At 40.0% G+C, this 22521-nt stretch overlaps 1 protein-coding gene across 1 annotated transcript; it reads left to right on the forward strand.

The window, feature by feature from the left end:
- Positions 1 to 44: 44 nt before the first annotated feature.
- Positions 45 to 21123, forward strand: cryl1 (crystallin, lambda 1). Its single transcript, XM_079358138.1, has 10 exons — positions 45 to 106; positions 213 to 375; positions 1091 to 1198; positions 2791 to 2917; positions 5214 to 5375; positions 6630 to 6725; positions 7431 to 7529; positions 13974 to 14082; positions 19426 to 19532; positions 20617 to 21123. Exons 2-10 carry the CDS (start codon positions 335 to 337, stop codon positions 20725 to 20727), a joined length of 960 nt encoding a protein of 319 aa, XP_079214264.1. The 5' UTR covers positions 45 to 106; positions 213 to 334; the 3' UTR covers positions 20728 to 21123.
- Positions 21124 to 22521: the final 1398 nt, after the last annotated feature.

Consider the following 22521-nt stretch of genomic DNA (forward strand, 5'->3'; position numbering starts at 1 on the left):
GCATTAACATGATTGGCTGAGGCTGGTTCCGTGCGTTGCTAGGATACATGTGTAAACCACCCCGCTTGATTTTATTCATATCTAGCAGCAGTGCAATTGCTCATACGTCTTGAAACGTAAATGATATAATTTATTAATTTTAAATAGATAATTAAAGGCTGTACTTTATGCTTACAATGTAACGTTTTGTTTTTTGTGATTTTATGATTTAGGGTATTTTGGACCTTCTAGGCTACCGTACCCTTACGAGCATCGTGACTCCTGAGGGGCGGTGAAAGAGGTTTCACTCGTGAAAATATAACTTTGTGTAAACTGGTCTGAACTGAATAACAACATGAGCTCCTCTAACGTGAAGATTATTGCTGTAATCGGCAGGTGAGCAAAGAAAAAAAAAAGGTTAAAGGCTCGTTGCATGTTGTACATTATGCATGGAGCTGACTTTTGTCTCCTTCATATTAAATATGTAGGCTTTTTTTTAAATTACGTAATTATTTGCTCGTGAATTAGGTTTAGGGGTTAAACTGTACAAAAGTATGTGTTAACTACATATACCTGCATGCATATAATGAATGCATGCTTATGTAATGGCATGGAGCTTTGCACAGTTGTTTTCCTGACCTCTTGCACCTTTGACTCCTGTTTTGATTGTTATACTCTGCTGCATTAAGGTTAAACTATTAGACTATGTTTTGTGGAGGTTTTAACTTCAGCCTGTATCCTGCTCATGATCAGCTACTCACTGCAGTCCCCACCATTCACCTCTCACCTGGAAAGCAAACTGAACTTCACAGTACCCCAGATTATGCAGACTTCTTTTACAGAAGATTACTGCACACTGACACTGGCAGAAGGAAGAAACCGTGAACTGTTGCAGCACAACAAAAGCAAGACTTTATTTTTTTTTTTATATGTAGTGGAGGAAGGGATGTTGTAGAGATGATGGTTAAAGGGATAAATTGTGTATTAAGTTTTCCTTCGTTTGCAGAAAATAATGAATGTCCCTCATGATTATTTGTTTGTCTGTGTCTGTGTCTGTGTGTGTGTGTGTGTCTGTGTCTGTGTCTGTGTGTGTGTGTGTTGTTTTTTTTAGCGGGCTCATTGGCCGCTCCTGGTCCATGGTGTTTATCAGCGGAGGTTACAGCGTGAAGATCTATGACAATCAACCGGGGCAGGCTGCCAATGCTGTTAAAGAGATCAGGTCAGCACTACCACTCACACACAATACTGCCATTGTTTTCCAACATCAACTAACATTTGATGCAGTATAAAAGAAAATAAAAAATCACCCTTCTTTTTTTGTTTTCGATGCATTCCTTTGAGTTTCCCCCTGAGGTAGGAGAAGTTGCCTTCAGGAACTGTGGAAGTAGCTAAATAGCTTGAAAAGAATATTCCTGTAAGAACACGTTAAGATGCCTGAATTAAATTTAGTTAGCCTATCTTAATGGTAATAATAATCAGATTTAATCATTAAGAAATGTACACTGTGCTCTGATCACAGTAGTTTATCAATGTATAATAAGACTTAAGTTACACCAAGATTTTGCTGACAAGGGTGTTTAGTTAAGAAAAAACATGAAACTTGCAGAAGAGCAACATTGTTAATGTCTTTTGCCAAGGAAACAATGGATCATGTGTTATCTTATTCCAATACAAGGAAGCTGAATGGATCAAACCTTTAGAGCTCAGAGCTCTTCTGCTCTGCAATGAGGATTATTATCAGTAACCATGTCATAATATGTCATGTTTTTTAAAGTTATCTTTGTGTCTTTTGGGTTCCTAAGTCTTAGTAGATAATATTAAAGCTGTGTAAATGTGTGTTTTGGTTGTTTTTAGGGTCTCATAAGTTCATAACAATCCCCATTTTGGCCCTCTCCTAAATGTAACCTCCTCTTCCCTCGTCGGGCCCTGTGGAGGTCGATGTATGATCAGTGACTTCCTCCCACTGTAGGAACACGTTCAGGTCGAGTTACTCTCATAGCAAAGTCAGCACAAGTTAATCATCGCTGCAGAGTGACAAAGGGATTTTCTCACTTTGTGACAAAAAAATATCTTGAAGATCCAAAGCCTTGGATGAAACAGATCACACTCTCTCTCTCTCTCTCTCACACACACACACACACACACACACACACACACACACACACACACACACACACACACACACACAGGGACCTGAAACACCCTCAACATATACATTTGTCTAATGTTTTTATTACTCCCTGTTTGCTATACTGTCTTTGTCTATGCTGTTGCATTGTATTGTCATGTCTCCCCTCTCCTACTCTCATCTTGTATTTTTCTGCATTACCTGTTTAAAAAAAATAAATAAATAAAATCTGTTGATGAGGTAACTGACTCTCAGAGATGCAGTTGTCGGTCTGACCTGCAGAGGCTGCCATCGTAACAATCTTTCAGCCTGACGTCAGTTTAAACTGTAATGAACCTAGATCACATTTGTTTCTTCACACGTGTTCAGGTTTGTTGATGAGTTGTATAACATCTATAACAAGTGTCAGCCAGCAAGGTCTGGTTTTAAATCTTGGCTGGGAAACCGAACTGTCAACAATCAGGCATCAAACCACCAACAAAAAATTTACCCAGAGGGATTCTGGCCTGACTCCTCAATCTTTTATAGAATGTTTTAATTGAACCAAATCTGGTGCTAAGCAATAATTACCTCACTAGAAGGAGTAGTGTCACATGAACACAAGACCGCTGTTGAATACAAAGTCATGGGAGAAAGTGTGTGGATGAGTGTGAAGAACTTCTTTTACTTTGTGTTGTTGTCAGGAAGCAGCTGGAGGAGCTGGAGGGAGCCCGCATGCTGAGAGGAGAGCTGCCGGCCGCTCAGCAGCTCGCTCTGCTCAGCAGCTACGATGACTTGTCTCAGGCGCTGGAGGGAGCCTTCTTTGTGCAGGTGACACACCTGACTACACCTCGAGCAGTAGTGTGGTGGCGCCTGAAGAAGAAGAAGAAGTGGGGTTAATTAAATTGCCATTTTTACGCCAAATAGGTTTTTTGTGTTTTGAGGCTTTTAATGGCTTTATTGTCGAGACAGTGGATAGAGTCAGAGACCAGGGGATGACATCAGTCATTCTTTAGGGTATATTTCTATCTTACCTGTACACTCATGCAGGTAGGATAGATTTATGCACATGAATGAGTTATCAATACTGTCCAGTCTTAATCTGTTTCTATATAAAAAGAACAGGCCTAAATCAACTGTAACTTTTATCATGGGTGTAAAATGGGAAATATCAGTTTTGAGGTTACATTGAATCAATATGGATTCTACATGTGACACATAAGGTGAAGCAGATAGTTATGTATTAGAGAGTAATGACTGAATACTAATACTTCGACTGTTCACCGTGATAATCATGACAAAACTTAAATCAGAGCATAAACAGGCAAAATGTAGAGTGATCCCCGGAAGGAAACGTCGCCCTTTAATTTACCGTTTGGTTACTTAAATGTTCTCTTTCTCGTCCTGGATATAAAATCTTTGTTGAGATGTCGTCACGTTCAACCACAGAAATAAAAAAAAGAGCCTCACTCTGTCAAAGGATCAGCAGGGGCGGGCAGTGCTCTTGAATTCTCTGCTGGGACATGTTAACACACAGTCGCTCATCTTGTCTCGTTACAAAACAAACGGTCATCACAGGTGACACAGCCTCTTTGAATGAAATCGAAAGTTACCTTTTGAAACAGTGTGTGTGTGTGTGTGTGTGTGTGTGTCACACTGGCTCTGCAGACAATAGTCTCCCTCATTCCAGGGAGTCAGGTCGGAGTAAGAATAAATCCATACTCTGCGCTCAGAACAATAGAGGTGTTATCAGAAAGGAGGGGAATCAAGTTTTTCTGCTCAACGTTTCCTGATGCCATGAAGCAACTGATGAACACCTGGCTTATTGATTTTCTTAAGAAGTGTTGGTGATTTCCTTCCGTAAGATTAGTTAAAGATCTCATCACCAGCCTCTACTGTGGCTGATGTTAATCTTTAATGGGATGAATTCAGGACATACCACCAGATACTATAATGCACACAGAGGGCCTCTCCTTCCATTCGTCACATCTCTTTCCAGACAACTCTTATTCATAATTAATAATTCACTCAAATTTGTGAAACTGATTATATTTCCAAAACATTTAAAAGGACATATAACTAGACTTTATTCAAGGACTTTGTCAACATTTGAACATCCTTTGTGTTCTGTTTGCGTGGAACTCGTTGTCTCCTACGTACTCACATTGTTAATGAGGGGCGTATCATGCTATTAGACATGCATTGCATTCAGCAGGTATGCTGCTGGTTCAGCCAGTTGTAGCAGTTTGAATGAATGAATGCTATTACAGGAACATCTTAACTCATCACAGCCACTTTGTTTTTTTTCCACGAATGTCACACGGCTCCAAACCTCACTCTGGTTGCATCCAGTTTTGTTCATGTGAGCCTTGAACTTTTGAGTCCGATTAAGTAGTCAGGAGGAACAGTAAACTTTGCCTTGACATTTACCGAGGAACTAAATGTGTCTGTTTGTCGTTGTGAGGAGTCAGATGGGTTTCATGGCTTCAGTGTGTTGTTGGCTAAAATCTTCAAAAGCCTTAAATCCAAAGTGCGCGATATGTTACACATAAACACAATGAGGGAGAAGCTCGAGTCCCTCCTGCTGTGTGAGAGAGAGAGAGAGAGAGAGAGAGAGAGAGAGAGAGAGAGAGAGAGAGAGAGAGAGAGAGAGAGAGAGAGAGAGAGAGAGAGAGAGAGAGAGAGAGAGAGAGAGAGAGAGAGAGAGAGAGAGAGAGAGAGAGAGAGAGAGAGAGAGAGAGAGAGAGAGAGAGAGAGAGAGAGAGACAGAGAGTAGTTATGTAGTTATGATAATTAAATTTCCATCCTTCATATGATCATAGAAAATGTAGTGACTGAATGTCGCCATTAAAAAGTAAATTTTCTGAAATGATATGAGGAGGAACAAAAGCTCCCTGTTTATCTCCACTTTAACTAAATTGATCGCTGACATTTTTATCTAAAGTGAAGCTGAAACAGACACATTACAAAGATCCCAGCTTATTATAAAGCTAACTTATTGTATCACCAGAATGATTGATTTGTCCTCTCCGATATTTCCTGGTGCATTTTGTGTGTGTATGTGTGTGAATCTGTGTGTCTTGACATCTGCCCTCTTTGCATGTGCGCGCCTGTGTTTTTATTTTAGGAGTGTGTGTTTGAGCAGCTGGAGGTCAAGCAGAGCCTCTTCCAGGACTTGGAGCGTCTGGTTGGAAAAGACGTCATCCTGAGCAGCTCCACTTCCTGTCTGGTGCCAAGCGACGTCTTCTCTAACGTGCAGAACAGGAGCCGCTGCCTCGTCTCACACCCGGTTAGTACCTGATACCTGTTCACGCTCGTGAACTTTGACCTTACCTTTACAGTATAAAGTGGGTGCATGAGGAGGATTTGAGTGGTTGGTTTTACCCACTGCCATAAAAAGAAGAGTCTGTAAATAAAGTGTTGCTTTAACAGCCTTTTTCTCCTTTGTTGTCCTTGGACTGAAGCTCTGTCAGCACGTTTTGTTTCATATTTCTATAAACTAGCAATCTGAATCAGCGTCCCGGTTGTTGATGAAATCTCTATTGTGTCCTTTCTTTAAATTTCTCCTTTCGGGAATGTAAAATGTTTCAGCCCTTATCTGCTGACCCTGAATGCTAACTATTGAAACAAACAAATAAAAAAACAAATAACTGAGCCTTTAGTTTGAACGGAGCGACAAGGACGAAGTAGACCCGACTCAGACGTAGGGAAAATAAATAAATAAATACATTTGAAGATATTTCAGTTCTTATTCACGTGAAAGAATCTCAGTGACTTTTGATCCTCGTTGTGTCGCCGCACACCTCTGAACCATCCATCACAAGTTAAATACAGGCTTACGTAACGTGTCCAAACGAGGCTTAAACAGGATTAGTGGTCAGATTATTGAAATAGTGTAAAGTGCAGCAGGAAAGAAATATTGTAATATGGTGTGCTGAATCCTGTCGCTGTTATAATTTGATGGTCTTTGATTCATTCTTTTGACGGTTTCAAAATGTAAAATGTATGCCTGAAAAAAATATTCTGTCATAATGAAGTCAAGGAAGCAGTTTTTTTAATTTTTTATTTCTTAGTTCTGTCAGGTGTTGTACTGTCTGAAGTCCAAACTGCATTATTTCACATTGAACAGATCTGATTGGTTGAAAAATGTCTGAAATTTAGGTCGCAATTTTTTTTTTGGTTGTGGATCTCGAGGCCACTGGCTTAGATGCTCCAACATACTTTGGGGCAAACACGACTCATTAAGTGTTTTTATGTATTCAAAGATCAGAGAAATTTTTTTTGTTGGAGAAATCAGCATTTTATGTCATAGTGTAATAAAAACATGAAAAAGCCTGGATTATTGTTGAGAATGGGAATAAATCTGTAAGATTGTCATCATGTAGTTTTGCGTACAGTATACAGGCAACAACTAGGTGTCTCCTGGTCATTTTAAAAAGTCCTATGATATATATGTTTTTTTGTTTTTTTTTTATCAAAGGGCAGTATGCAATGACATGGTTCATTTATAAAAAAGAAAAAGTGATTGTTCTGTCATCATCAGGTAAACCCACCATACTATGTCAAACTGGTGGAGCTGGTGCCTCACCCAGAGACAGCAGCGCCCGTTATGGACACCACCCACGCCTTAATGACCCAGGTAAGGATCCAGGATCTCACTTTCCAGAATGTTCTTTGTTTACAGAAACATTCAGACAGATGTTCAAAAAATAACTCAAATGAAAGTGACTGTAGGAAGTCCAGGACTTCAGCTCGATGATGTGTGTACTGTAGGGGAGAATCCTATGTGATACTGAAGTATCAAAATGTGTTGATGCATCGATGACAAACCTCAGCAGGAAGCAAATCCTTTCATGTGCATGCAAGACTTTCGCAACATGCGTGCAAACGATCGCTCCATGGAAAAAGACTCATCCGTTTAAATCAGTGGGTGTGCTCAGGTCGGCAGTGATTTTCCAGAAATTATGGAAAACTTTTCCTTAAAGCTCCCGTGTGGAGTTGAAAGCTTACAACTTAAATTAATATCAACGGTTGTCTATGAGTCACAAAGTGTGACCGGACAGTACGCATAAAGATGGATTATTTCTCTACAGTTACAGTTAACCTCAACCGCAGGGGAGGTATAGAACGATGTGATTAACTTTGACTTAAGTTTGACTTCTAAAAAACAGAAGTGCCAGATTTTTGTTGTAAAAATACCAAACAGAAGTGATAAAAGGTCCATAAATCGACACGAACCGAAGGACCCTGATGGAGCTTAATTTTTCTTTATAAAAGCAGATCCCAGTTGTTACCTCTAACAAGATAAACATATTCCTGATATGACAGATTTCTCTCTCTGCAGGTCGGCCAGGCACCTGTCCGTTTGAGGAAAGAGATTGACGGCTTCGCTCTCAACAGAGTCCAGGCGGCCATTATCGCAGAGTCCTGGAGGCTGGTCCAGGTGAGTGCACGCGGGGGAGGGGGGGGGGGGGGGGTAAGTCCGATGTAAGTCGTGACACGTGACTTTTTCTTTTGGCAAATAATCTGAGAAAGCTGATAAAGTAATTCTGTTGTGGTTCTTAGCCAAGTATTTTTGGGACGGACAACGAAGCAGACAGGATGTTTTAGCATTTACCTGTTGAAAGCGACTCCAGGAAGTCTTTGCTCTCAGAAAGCAGAAGGGGGAAATTAAATTTTTTTGTTGTTTTGATCAAAACAAAACATTTCGATTCATCACAACAACCTTGTTAGGGGAAGGTAACCCCCCCGGCCCTCACGTTGGATACACAAGACTGATGCTTTTGTGTTTCTGTGCCGTGCTGCTGATGGTTTTGTAATAGCTGCAGGCAGAGAAGAGGAAGCCCCTTGTCAGCTCAGCTCTGCTGTAATCTCCACGCTCTGCATCCCAACAGGAACACAATGAGGGCAAATGAGCTTTAGCCTCTGATGACAGACTCCATTACATGATCACTCATGGCAGAAATGCTTAGAATGATAATAAGGACGATGAGCGTGATGACAATAGCAGCCTGAGCTGAACTCCACATGAAGACGGACATTTCATTGACTTGTTTTTGCTTCCTTATTGTATTTAATTGATTATTTTTAAAAGGAACTCTTGAAGCTCCTGGTTTCCCTACTTTCTGACAAAGTCTCCTTATATTATTTTTATTTACTTTGCCAAAGAGAGAAACATGCAGGCATGATGATGACAACGAAACGACGAAGAGGAAAGGAAAAAGGTAGCAGCTAGCAAAGAAACAAAACGTGTTTGCAATGACTTAACTTTCACGGTGGCAACAACAAAAACATGGGTGTGACACTAAACACATGATGTCATCAGTTATTACACCAGCAGTGGTTGTTCCACCTCAGTAGCCGATGCACATTTGGCATCAGGAGGAGTTTGATTTGTAGACATTTGAAGCCTCAGTCAGACTCTGTTGGGCTTTTCTAAAAGTAATCAGAAGTAGTGTTTGGTGAATAATAAACCACACAGCTGAAGGCTGAAAGGGGGTTGGATTTCAATTTAGACTGCAGTACCCACTTTAAACACTAGGTGTCAGAGTTACATATTGCTCCTTTAATTACAAGTTAAAAAAACCTCAGGGTCAGAGAAAACATTTATAAACCAATAATCAGTTAGAGGACATGATACTATATAGACCACAACAAGCACAGAACGGGAACACTTATAGGCATACTCCGAATGGCTGAAACTTTGTCGTTGAAACGCTCATAACATATTTGTATACCGCTATAAGAAGACCTCGTTGTGTTACTGTTTGCAGCTGAGAACATTTCTGTGCAAAATCGTTTGGATAAACACAATTGACTTTAGAAATGTGGAAAACAAGGATTTCCTTATAGCGCTGTGGACTTACAGGCAGCTGAGATCAGTGACGAGTTCTCCATGTGACGCCATACTTAAAGGATCGTTTACACTTAAAAGGAAGAATTCTCTACAGCATGAACGCAGGATGAATGCATGAAGGGAAACGTCTTCTTCGTGAGTTCAGACATAAAGGACAGTGAGCGGGGTTGGCTACCACAGAGGAACCCAGTCAAAGTGATTGACTTTGCTAACTCGCTTACGGCACGGCTAATATCTGGAATTCAATGGCTAGTATCAAGACAGCCATCGTGTGTTTTGGGGTGGGTTTACATTTAGGTCTAATAGGAAATAAGTTCTTTGATTTGCATTTTTTACAACATTATAGATGACATCCCTGCCCTGGTTGATTTTCACTTATGCCCTTATTTTTTCATCCTTTAAACTCATGAATAATCGAGGTGGTTTAACATGGTGTCACTTCTAATAAGGTTTTTTTTTTTATAAGGAGTTTCCAAGGCTTCCTGAAACCGTTTATTGAACGTATAGTCCTTAATATACAGAGTCAATCCAGTTTAACAACTCTGCAATAAATCAAACTTTTAAAGGAGCTGTCAGACGTGTTCACTCGAGATCAACCGATTATCGATGTGGCCATTTATCTGTAGTACCACCACTCTATGAATGACATATTGGTCTGTTTGTTGGAAGGCCCAGCTCTTTTCTTTAGACAGTAGTGCCTCACTAGCTGTGAACAGGACCTCTAAATCACTTCTTTTTTTTCTCCGAGCAGTAATATTGACTTTTCCAAGCGACATCAAGGATGCACACATTCCAGTTGGATGAGCGAGTTCCAGAGAGAATGCCTCTTCCTCCCTCGCAGGACATTCTGGTGCACTTTACTCAAATGAGCCTCCTTTCATGTCGTTAGTTCCACACCTGTGCTATGTTCTGCTTTTACATGCAGAAAGTGTACGGCATTGTGAAGACACATCACATGTATGAACTTCTCCGCAACACGACATCACACTTGAATATCGTCACAAATGTTTGTCTGTATTATCTGTAACTGTGTCCAAAGAAAGCGCTCATTTAGGAAGGTATCTGTGAAAGACTTGTGTTGGATGCATTCATCGTTTTTAAGACACAGAGAGAGAGAGAGAGAGAGAGAGAGAAAGTGCTTTATGGACAGAACATGGTGGAGCTCTCACAACAAACGCTCTGGGTTTGTCGCAGTTTTGACTTTTTGAGATCAACGGAATTTCTCGTTGAATGACTCTGTGTGTTTTTAGCTTTAAGAGGAGCTTCTCGGTTCAGTGATAAACCTAGTGGAGCTGCAGTCAGTTAAAAAAAAAAACAACTCCTTGTAAGTTTGTTCAATGTAAAGCATAAGGAACAAGTGCTGGAACAAACATTGCACTTGGCTTTTCTGGCTTCTGAGAATTTAAAGTGTTCAGTGACTTCGAGGAAAAGGAGCAGATAAAACCGCGTCCCTCTCCCCTCGGACCATGACTTCCATGCATCCACTGTGCCATATTTGTGTCTTCACACGGTCCTGTTGAAGCCAGGACTCGTATCTGCATGACATTCCTGATCATGTGCGGATCACTCATTTGTGAGGCTCCTGTTGAGGAGAATTAACCCTTCGGTCCTAGCTGACAAAAACGCCACGTTGCTGTTAAAGTGTCCGACTGCCGCAAATAACAAAGACGTGAAAATGAGAGGGTGAATGGCAACAGTTAAAATAAGAAACAGTTTTACATCAAATGTATTTCATGTACAGATGAGGAACTGCTTGGGTGTGTATCTATTGGGAGAATTGAATTATTTGCGAAAAGGAGTAAAACTTGTTTGTTTTGCTAAGTTCACAATCAGTGGAAAACCCCAGAGCGTTGTCTGCTTTTTATTTTTTTTGAAATTCTCTTTTTATTGAATTCTTTCATGTCCAAACATGCCAAACTTTTCAATTAACCATCTGCAATTGTACAACAATGATACTCGTTTCCACCAGAATAGTAACCCTAACCAGGGTGGGCTAACAGAAAGCAGTACAAAAGTGTGCAAGGACTCATTAGGCATCTAAACTACCCGTAACACAGGATTTTTCAAATATAGTAAAAAAAAAAAACAACAAGAAAAAGGAACAAGAACACAGTAAACAACCATGTAGGGGTAGACCTCAATGACACATAAATCCCTCTACCGAGGGAATACAGATATTTATATGTAAGAAATGACAAAGGAAAAAACAAAACAAAAAAAACTATCCACTTTAAACAAATGATGGACGTATTGGCGTGATATATTCCAACCATCTTTCGTTGTCTGCTTTTTAAAGACCTTTTGGACAAATCATTTTTTATGAAAGAACTGACAACCACTGCAGCTTCAGTCATGACGGATGAGACCCTCTGATGAAACCTTCAGAGAAGCCTTTAGTGACATATCGGGCAAATCTTTTCTTCTCCTCGTCACGACACACGTCTGTGATTTTGTTCGTCGATTTAACATTGTTAGCTACATTTTGTGAATTGCTCGCCCAATTCAGTGAACATGGACAAACCTGTCAGACAGGAATTACTTAAAATCTTCTTCTTGACGTCTACTAACAGGTAAATCCTGAATATTTGACGGTCTCGGCTGTCATAACTCGGTATGTGTGTCTGCCGCTAAATTAGTCAAATAGGGTGACGAAGACATTACTCAGCCTGACTGCGTCTCTGGAAAAAAACTTCACAGGAGAAAAAGGTCAACAATGAATCTGTCTGTCTTTATTAGGATCCCCGTTAGCACCACACTTTACACTTAGTCTATTCTTCCTGGGCCCAACACACACACAGTGTGATACAGTATAAACAAACAAAGTTATTATATAGAAATAACACAGTTAATACAGTAAAAAGTTCAATTACGTAATTAAAATATGAGTGTTGGGTAGACAAAAGCTTGGAGCCACCCTGAGGAATCATGATGTGATTCAGATTTCCTTTTTTTTTTCCAATTTTTCATTTTTCTAAAGCCTAACTAATTTAGAAATTAGATACTTTGGGGATAAAATAGTGCCGTAGTTATCAAGCTATACATTTCACCAAATGAAACACAAGCTTTTTGAAATATTCTCTTAAAATATTTGTATCACTAACATGGTTGCCAATTTGTTTTAATTTCTTTTTTTTTTCTCGGCTGCTGTGAAGGGTAAAATCGTACCTTTTTTATAAAATCAGGATGAATGTAAAAAAAAAAAAAACCCACCCTGAAAGCTTTTCTTTTAATATGCAGATTTTATTTGGAGCTGTTCCACAGGTTTGGGGCAGCTACCGCCACAAAGAGGTTTCAGTAGAGCCCTGTTTGTTTTATGTTGGGTTCACACCCCTCTCTTTATTGTTTCGAGCCAAATAGCACATGTTTAATGTTATCACTGCTGTTCTTATCTAGTCATGCAATTAAGTAAAGGGTTTTAAATGCAGCTCAGCCTGAAACACAACTTCTGACCTCACATCTGTGTGATGGTGTGACGCTGACACATGGAGGAATCCTACTCTTGATTGACAGTTGGTGATAATAACAGCAAGAACAATGTGTTTCTCAACACGAGTTGCTTTAAAGGAGCGTCTTAAATTCAGTATAGATGTTCATGTAAAATAAAATAATTACAAAGTTTACAGAAAAAATCAGGAGAAGAAGCTGTCGGCTTTGTAAAATTCAATTAATGTAATTGAATAGTAGAAGAAGTGGATTTGCTCCCAGAGGTGGTGCAAGTCGTTTCTTTCAAAGGGGGGGGGGGGGGTCGGGACTGATTCTATACATGCTGGCTGACAGATATTACTGGCACACTTATAAGTGATTCTGTTTACTCTGAAACCATCTCCAGTCTCTAATCTAACATTTGGCTCTTCTCTTCTTGTCCTTTCTAACCAAAACTCTTTTCAGCCACATCTGGTAAAAAAGCAGCGGGTGACCTTTTTCATAAGGAGGCAACAATAAGTTTAACTGTGCAGTTGTATGATGTGACTTCACACTAATTAGAAAATTTCCACTCCGATAAAAAAGCGTTGACTGGAAAAATCGGCGTCATTTCACCAGGGGTCTCCATGTCCTCAGAGACAACATGTGTCCAAACAAAGCCTGTTTAAACTCTTCATACTATAGCAAAGGGACTGTTTACTCGCACAGCTTGTAACGTAAACAATAAACACGACACCCTAATTTAAGTAGAGCAATCCAAAAACATTGTCTGTGACCACACGTTCGAGCATCAAGGCCTGAAGACTGAGAGCTGAGAGTGGCCTTGTGATCACTGTTGCATAACAGGGTCCTTCACCCCCTGATAAAAAAACAGAAAATGGCTCTTGAGTCAGGGCCAGCATTGGAAAGCAGAGCAGCTGAGAAAGCGCCTGGTTACCCCCTGTGATTACTGTGGAGAAAGGACCCCACCCACCGTCCCGCTTTGCTTAGATAACAGGCCCGTTGTTGGGCGCAAGGGCCCAAACAAAGACGACCCTGTCCCTCTCGTCTTGTTCACCCTATTCCCTGTCTCTGTATCCGAGCTTTGATTTCCTCAGCGGTTGGCCAACAGGTATCTCTAACCCAAAGTTACCTGAACCACTCCCTCTCCATCCTCTCTGTCCGGTACTGGCTGCATAATCCTGAGGACACAGAACTAGCCGATCGGGGAAACTTAATATGTTGGGAGTAGTTTGACGTGATCAAAGAGAATTTGGTTAGTCCAAACCCTTGGGGGTCCAAGCCATGACCTCGTTAAACTGTATTACAAAGTACTTTATTGTGATCCCAAAAGAAAAAAAAATAATGCACCAAAGTTTGATTTTAAAACAGGAGCTGGTTACTTGGTTGCACCAGAAGTATGAAAGCCTCAACTCAGGAAAACTGGCAAAGACACTTGGTAGATGCCTCAGGGTTGTTCACTCATACTGTGAAAGAAAGCGTTTGTCTTTGAAGAGGCTCTACGAAGCTGAACTCACATGTACTGATCGAGTATACCAAAGAAGATTAAAGCTAAAACAAGTGAATGAAACATGCTAAAGCATCGATTTGTCTGTCTTACTCCATCAGGATGGCGTTATCTCTGTCAAGGACATCGACCTGGTGATGTCAGAGGGGCTAGGAATGCGTTACGCCTTCATTGGTCCAATGGAAACAATTCACCTCAATGCACCTGAAGGTAATGTTCCCTCTCTGAGCTCCCCGTCCTAACCCACCTCTCGAAGGCTTTTGTTTGGACAAACTCCACTTGAGATACTTCAAGATACAACAAGTTACAAAAGTGTGAGCATCTTGAACACATAAGTCATGGTAGATAACAAGAGGTGCAATTTAAATGTAGTTTATCTATTTTTGATGGATTAGAATTTTCTATCATTAAGATACCCATTGGATTTCCGTGATATGTACTACTTAAAATGTAGGTATTTTGCATTATTGTTTCTTATATACATTTTCAACTGCAAGAAAAATGGATGTTTGTGCACTTTTCAACTCCAAATGGAAAAACTTTATTTCAATCCAAGGAATCTTCTTCTTTTTTCCTTTTTCTTTTATTATATAATCAGGAGGAATTAAGAATCACATGTTTTGTGTCCTGGCCAAGAGGGCAGTAGCACAAAAAACAAGTTAGACATAAAACTTTGTAATTTCAAACACGTAATCAACATGTCCTGAGTCACAGAGCAGATGTGTCATTATTCAAAGCATCTACAACCTGAAGCATCTTCATCCAACACCTTTAATCTGCTTGAAAAGATTAAAAGAGATTCATATTGTTTAAAGCTCCAGTAAGCTCCAGTTTTTAGTTTAGCGCCCCCTGTGGACAAAACGAAATCTGCTGATTTTGTCCTGTACATGTAAAACTAATTTCTCGAATCAAAACATATCATCCTGCTGTCTTGAAATGTCTCACTTCTCATTACGCTTTGCCTTGTAAAATGTAAACAAAGGCTGTTTTGCTGGTGTGTATCACCTTGACACCTACCCCCTTGCAGTGGATACAGACAATGACAATAACTATAGAATTTTTTTAATGTGTCCCCGATGGTCTTGTTTGCTATTGTAGCTTATAAAGAGACATCAGTCTTCAATTCTGAATGTTATTTTATACAATTAAAAAAAAAAACATCACAGGAGCTTTAATTGAAGAACTCGGCTCAAACATACCAATGTCCAGTGCCTGTGAAAAGCTGATATGACAGTAACTCACTGCTCCATCATCAGCAGTGGGACGCAGTCCACAGGGACATAGCTCAAATGTTTAGGTACAACATACATGTAATGTACCGTACTGTGTAGTGGTGTTTCTGTGTGTCGGAGAGAGAGTGAGAGTGAAACCTCAGGGAGATGGAGAATATCAAAGGGGAGTGTGAAACCCAGAAAGTAACCCTGACTGTGTACACACACCGAAAGGGGGACGCTTTGGCCTGAACAAAGCAGGCTTTTGATGGGAAGCGATGAATGCACTCCCTCACACCAGTAATCCAAAACTCACAGAGCCAATATCTCTGCCTGCAGACCAGGTGCCAACTCTACCTGCAGTTACAATCCTGAAGCTTTCTACTGATGTGTTGTTTTTTTCTACTCAGGAAACAGTAGTATGATCATGTTCTCAAAAGATTGCTAAGACCCGCTCCCAGTGTATCTTACTGTCCTTAAATCATTCCAATCAGATACTGTAGCACTCAGGCTCCCTGTCTCTCTTTCTACTCTGCATGAATTGCTTGGCTTTGTAGGGCCGTGTACCTGTACAGGAGACCATTATCCTGTTTTTTTTAAAGGATAAAACACTGGAAACTGTAGACGAGAGGTCTTATCTTCTTGCGTCTTCTTTTGTAAACAGATTGTGTTCAACAAAGTTCAGAAGATTTTCCAAAAGGTGATCCAGTTAACCTCGAGGAACACATTGCAAACTGACCCGATCATTAACTCCTCTACATAATCCGTTGTCATGATCTCAACGGCTGTTTGTGTTATTCATATCATCATGTCATTTGCACGAAAAAACAAGCCGAAGTTTTGCAGGAGACAAAAGCTCAGCAAGCAACAAGACTGTGGTCAATGTTTGGATTCGTTCTTTGAGGTAAAACTGGGTCGCCTTTGGAAACAATTGACTAACACCAAACTAATGTGAGGACAGGTTTAGCTTAGTTGGTCTCGCTGATCATCTCTTAACCAAAAGGTCGGGGGTTCGATTCCCAGCTCGTGCAGCAACATGACCAACGTGTCCTTAGACAAGACACTTGACCCCGAATTTCTCTCACTGCTTCATTAACAGCGTATGTGTAATGACTGGGCTTAGTTACTTCTGATGGTCACACAGCAGCCTCTGACATCATTGTGTGAATGTGTAGGTGTGACCTGTGGTGTGAAATTGCTTTGAGAAGTCAGAAGAACCCCCCCCCACCACCACCACCACCTGGGGGAGGGGTTACTGCCCTTTGTGATGTCATGAAGGGAAAAACTCCAAACGGCCTGTTTAAGCACACATTTTCTGAAAAGTGGAGCAGGCAGAAGACGGAGAGGATGGACTTTTCTCAGGGGAGATTAGAGATGCAGGAAATACACATTTATTTAAATAAAAGTGAGAAAATGGTTTCAAAACTGGAAGTGCTCGGCATATAAAAAAGGGGCAGATGTCTTGAAATAGCACTCGTATTTTCCACCCACACAAAGTCTGTGTTTGGTAGAACATAGATGGTACTTGTCACACTGCTGTGTCATATATATATAGTGTGTCTCACTATGATTCCTGAAAACATTCAACTTTTAACTTCAGGAAGAAACAAAACCAACCTGAGATTGTAAATGGAGTCGAAACAAGAACATTACGGGGAGAAATATAAGTAAGAACTAGATTTAAAAATACTTATTTCTGTGTGTTTGATCAAGTAATGAGTCACACTTTAAATCCTCGGTGTGAAACCTCATATGAATTTGAGAGGACTATTCGAATTGGACACCTTCTGACCTGCTGTAATTAAAGAGCTGCTGTGAACATCTCCTGTTCCAGACTTGTGACGCTCCAAAGATCAAACAGCTTGTCCTTCAGAGTTTCTTATCAGAGGAGAGTCAACAAACCATCTTGGTCCTCTTTATGATGTGTTTTGTCCAGTCTTTGTTGCAGGGAGGTCATGTGGTAAATAGCTAGCTCTTTATAATCATTTCTTTCATCCAATCAAAGCAGCAGAAGTTCTCTACTCCAGTTGTGTGCGCCTTCTTGTAGCATATTTAAATGTAACAGACAAAAAGCCTGGGCGAGTTTCAGTGCGGGGTCGTGTGAGTTTAAACTCATATTATCTAATTTAGGACGAAGTTTACGCACTACTTCATATTTAAGGTGTTGCACCAGCTGGTGACACCAACGCAGGTCAGCTTACACCTAACTCTCCACAGGTGTAAAGTCATCTGTAAGATGTGGTTGTCATGGTGATGGTTTTGAATGGTGGGATAGCTTGGAGGATGAAGAGGATCGGTGGGTTTTATTGGCTGTTTGGTGTCAGTATTGATAACAAGCCACTTGTCTAAATCATTATTCAGTCTTTCTTTAAAAGCAGCCGAGGGACCAACACATGTTTTTAATAGGCACTGTGCACATTAATGAACATAAACATCTACACCCTTTGCAGGTTGGCGGTACACGCCTATACAAATGTACATATAATCACAATAACGTGCAAAAATCAGACAAGTGATGACCAAACAACCACATAAGTCAGGGGTGTCTAAAGTGCGGCCCGGGGGCCATTTGTGGCCCTTGAGTGGATTGTTTGTGGCCCTTGACTTCGTTCGAAGAACCAGGCCTCATCAGATGGTATATTTCGTTCTTTTTTTTCTTTTTCATGTTAGCGAGGGAGACCTATAAAAGCCTGACTAAAAAAATTAGAACACAACAGTTTCCCACTGCGATTAGTTATTGTGTATTTACATTATTTTTTGAAGAGGTCAAAATACAAAAAGTTCCTTCCAATATTTAAAAAAAAAAAACCCCTGTGGCCCGTGAGCGATTCTAACGCGCAAGAAAAAATGTTTGGGCACCACTGACATAAGTGTACATGACAGAGACGCATAAAAAGTGGATGTGCGATGTTGATCAAAACAGAGTTAGAGTGCTTAAAGTTCTGCGACAGGAGGTAAAGTGCCAATGTATTAAAGTGTTTGTGTATTTCCCATGACTTTGAGATACTGATGCCAATTGCACATTTGCCCTGGAGCCTGTAACTTTAAAGTTCTTGTGACATGTATTCATTTTCATAATATGATATCGAAAAATATCTCAACCGATTTGAAATTCATTTGCAGCTGAGTCGATTCAGCGAGACAAAAAAACGGGACTTAAATCCTGATTATTTGAGCTCATTAAGTCGAAGAGAAGAGAACCAGAGAGGTTTATTAATCTTTAACAGTTTGTTTGAGCAGCGCAGCAGTCATTTATCAGCCAGAGGGACTGTTGCTTACACTTACAATGAATCATTGAAGAGGAATCAATGTAGCTAATGAGAAAATAAATCGCCCTGAAAGCCAAACTAAGACTCCAAAGAAGAGCTCAGAAGGCTTCGACGCGTGCACTCGGCAGAAAGTTCACATTTCAGAGTGAACGGCGTCATTGTCGCTCGACATTCAGACGTGTGAAATCTAAAAGATGAACACATCTTTTCTTTTCTTTTTTCAAATAGTTTATCTCTTTCAAGTTAGCAAACACAAAGTACTTTTGTGTGTTCCTAGTTTTGTAACAGAATTTACATGTTGTAAATCTGATGGATCAATAGATACTTTATTGATCCCGAGGAAAATTCAAAGCATCCAGAAGCAGCTTGAAAAGACACAGGTGACATTAAACATTTGTTACACCCAACCTGTTAAACCTAAAGGAAGATTTAAAGAAACCTCGATCAAAATCAAACCTGAAGAAAATGACAGGCTGGAATAAGAACAGAAACCTAAACACCAATGTACACTTTTAAAAACGTTTGTAAAATATGCTTAAAAAAAGGTGTTGCAGATATTCATAGAGAATGTTCTAGAGGTTGTTATTGTGGGAGAAACCTTCCCATCAGTGTTTCTCTAAACACGTGAGCTCAAGTAGACCAGAGAAGCTTGTTCTACTCTTTGTAACTCACATCACAACAAACTTTAAATTCCAGCAATGTGTTCGGAGAAAAACTTGTTTGCAGCTGCTTCAGCGATGTTCAACCTACTTCTCACAGATATCCAAATGTTTACGTTTTGCTCCAAGCACTGGGACAACTTTCTCCCGGACTGAAACAAGAATTTCAAAATGTTCTGCCAAAGTTTGGACCTTCTGAGACGCATTTCACGTCAATGTCAGTTTTATTTATCTAGCACATTTAAAACGGCGAGTGGCCAACCAAAGTGCTTTACAGTAAAAGACAGAGTTAGTTACAGAGAACCAATAGACACTAATCATGACGCCTACGTGAAACAACTGCCGTTAAATCAGAGCTGCTTTCCAATGTTTTCATTCCTGGTGTCTCTCCTCTGACGAGCTGTCCTCTCACAGGTATAGAAGACTATATGAAACGATACGGGGTGGGCATTACTCGAGTCCTCAACTCCTTTGGACCTGTACCAGACTTCTGCGGTGAGGGATCCAAAGGCATCGTTAATGTAAGTGAGAGAACTATTTCATCCCTAATCCAAACATGTGCCCTTAATCTGGATATTTTAAATTGTTTTATTTATTCGGGCCTTCTGTCATTTTTTTGGTTTCTTCTTCTTCTCTCATCGAGTGAATGGTGGCTGTTTCTGCCTGATTGAAAGTCAAGAGTTCCTTCTAAACTTGCACCAAATAGCTCTCTCTCTCTTTGGTAGACATCACATGGTCACATGCTATCACAGGCTGTTAAATTGCCACAGAAGGTCATTATGTGAAGAAACCCTGAGCCGCTGCAATAAATAGTTTAAGGTCGACTAGTTCAGAGAGCAGCAGCAGTAGTTTGTCCTCACATAGAAACAGATTTATTAACTCTTAGGTGTTAATACTCAACTAAACACACATTGTTTACTTTGAACTAAGAATTTACACTGCAAAAACGAACTTGCTAAGATTTTAGAAAGTTCGTTTTTTCTGATTTTCACGCAAAAATATCTCATTACTCAATTTTGGAAGAATTTACATGACAGGTTCAGATAATCATCTTGTTTCGAGGAAATATCCAGGCATACTTATGGCCTGAATGTTTTCTAAACATTTACATTTTCTTGCTCCATCAGCGGAAATTTTCACTCATTACAAGCCAAAAATATAAATCTATGATTGGCTGCAGAAAGACACGCTAGCTCCTTAAAATGCTGTGTTCCAGTCGGCTCGCCCTTTTTTAACAGCCGTGAGTCACCAAGAGGGGGCGGGGCCTACCGAAGTTTCACACTTTCCCCCTATGTACGACTCGGACTGTGTGGGCTGAAGGAAACCATGATAAGACCCCCTGCCAGCATCAACATCCACAATCACTGTCAACTTCAATAATGCCCAAAACTGTTTCGCAGATAACATACGCAGGAGTTCCCACAAACAGGAGTACACTGCTTAGTCATGACTACAGCACATTTTCATTGGTTATTTCTTTTCCAGTGATTTTATATCCACAAAGAAGCCCAATATGGCCGTCAGTTTGTGATCACATAAAGCCTCATTTTCTTTTCTCTGACAGTCTAATTGTCTTTGCGTTGACATGTTTCCTTCCGTCCACAGGAGATGTGTGAACTGATCCCAAAGGACCGGCAGCATCTGTCAGCCCGGACTGAGAGGAGGGACCAGCTCCTCATGGCTCTGGCCAAGCTGAAGAAGGACCACGAAGACTAACATGAGCCAAAGTCACAAAAACTTCTTCAACATCAACAAACTAGTTTTCATTAATTTGTCTTTATTACCACGGCCGCTGCAAGTTTCTCTTTGAACCCCTCTAAATGTTTCAACGTTAAGTCAACACAAAACTGTAAACCAGATCTTTGAAATGAGGCTGATAAGTTGTTGAATTAGATGTCTGTGATGCTTCAGCAATAAGAGTGAGAGTGGTGAGATGTAGCTGTTCTCAAAGTGCATGATCGTGTGACACGGCTACTGAGTTACAGAAGAACTGAGGCAGTGAATCTCTCTCAAAGATTTATTTTCCACCCGATAACTAAACATTGAATATCTTTGTCTGTATCTTGATCTTAAGACTTACAGTGTGACGATAAAGAGAAATTTAGAAGCTCATCTCCCTCGGTGCAGCAAAGTGGTCTCCTTGATCAACCAATTATGATTATCTGAAATGATTACATTTTGAATTATTTTTTTTATATATATATTAAAAAATTGCAGCATGTTTGATTCTGATCATGTGAAAAAAACAACTATGAAATCATGAGTTAGGTGTGTCTGAAGTTGTTTCTATCCTCTCCTGCAAAACAAATCGATGATGAGTGCAACATTCATGGTTTCCGATTTAAAAAAAAAAAAAAAAAAAAAAAAAAACCTCAGTCCCAGGAAAAGTTGTCTTGAGTGCTACAGGGAAACATTTCACAGGGATATCAGCTGATCCTTTTTGTGGGAACAACCTGTATCCAAGGTGACACATTCTACCAAAAAAAACACCACAGAAACAAACATAAACATGTTGATACTGTAGGATATCACTTAAATCACTTGATTTATGCTGCTTCAAACAAAGTCCTCATGTAAAACCTGTTGATCTAATAATGCAGCATTCAGGATTGACTTTGAAGTGCAGCCTATATATCATGTAAATGTGTGTAATGATCATCAGTCATGCAGTCAATCTGAGACCGCTCCTCAACCGCACATCTCCTCTGGGTGCCCAGCTTGGCCCCACCCTGAGCCTGGCCCCGCCCCCTTTTTTTTTTTTTTTTTTACTAAGATGAAAAACCTTTGGAGACTCAGGTGTTTGTCACACTCGCCTCAAACACGAGAGAAGTCAGACCTCATCACCAGCTAGCTGACTTCTGACCTGAAGTCTGACCAGACTCCGACAGGGAAACAAAAAAAGGATTTATTGTTTTTTTTTACCTTCATGGAGAATTAAGGAACAGATTTGGATTATCTCTCCAGTCAAACGCTGAGTCAGGTAAATCTCAGCTCTTCTTCCTCATATTTAGATCTATGAACTCGTTGCATATCGCCTTGATTTTATATTTAAAATGGATTTAAACTAAGGCAGTAAGCTTTCACTGTTAACATATCGATTATATTGTTATATTCGGCACTATTGAGAATATTTGTGTAAATCACAATTGATAGGCACGTGGCACATCACCTAAACGAGCATGTTCATATTGTGCGAGCCAAAATAAATCATTTTAATTGTATTGTCAATGTTTGTTTTTTAATTAAAGGCGATAAAATCCAATTTAAATAATTCACAAAAAAAGTATTATATTCCCTGTATAGCTAAACTCTATGTGCAGGTTACAGCTCTTTAAAACAGATGCTTAAAAAAAATCGTATTTCTTTCCAAGGATAGCAAGAATGACTTTGAAAATGAAAGCTGATCGGCCACAGTGGTTCAAGATGATGAGCATGGGTTTAGTGTGAAGTGATCAAGTGATTTGATCATCTTAAATTAGACTGCATAAGAAAATAAAAAGTAAATCCTGT

This window comes from Symphodus melops (assembly GCF_947650265.1).
Source record: "Symphodus melops genome assembly, chromosome: 12".
Classification (NCBI taxonomy): Eukaryota; Metazoa; Chordata; class Actinopteri; order Labriformes; family Labridae; genus Symphodus; species Symphodus melops.

Excerpts from the sequence above, each read along its gene's own strand:
- cryl1 (XM_079358138.1), top strand. The coding sequence starts at position 335 with ATGAGCTCCTCTAACGTGAAGATTATTGCTGTAATCGGCAG. Across the intron at positions 1,199-2,790 it reads AATGCTGTTAAAGAGATCAG|GAAGCAGCTGGAGGAGCTGG; the intron begins GTCAGCACTACC and ends TGTTGTTGTCAG. Across the intron at positions 14,083-19,425 it reads TCACCTCAATGCACCTGAAG|GTATAGAAGACTATATGAAA; the intron begins GTAATGTTCCCT and ends GTCCTCTCACAG.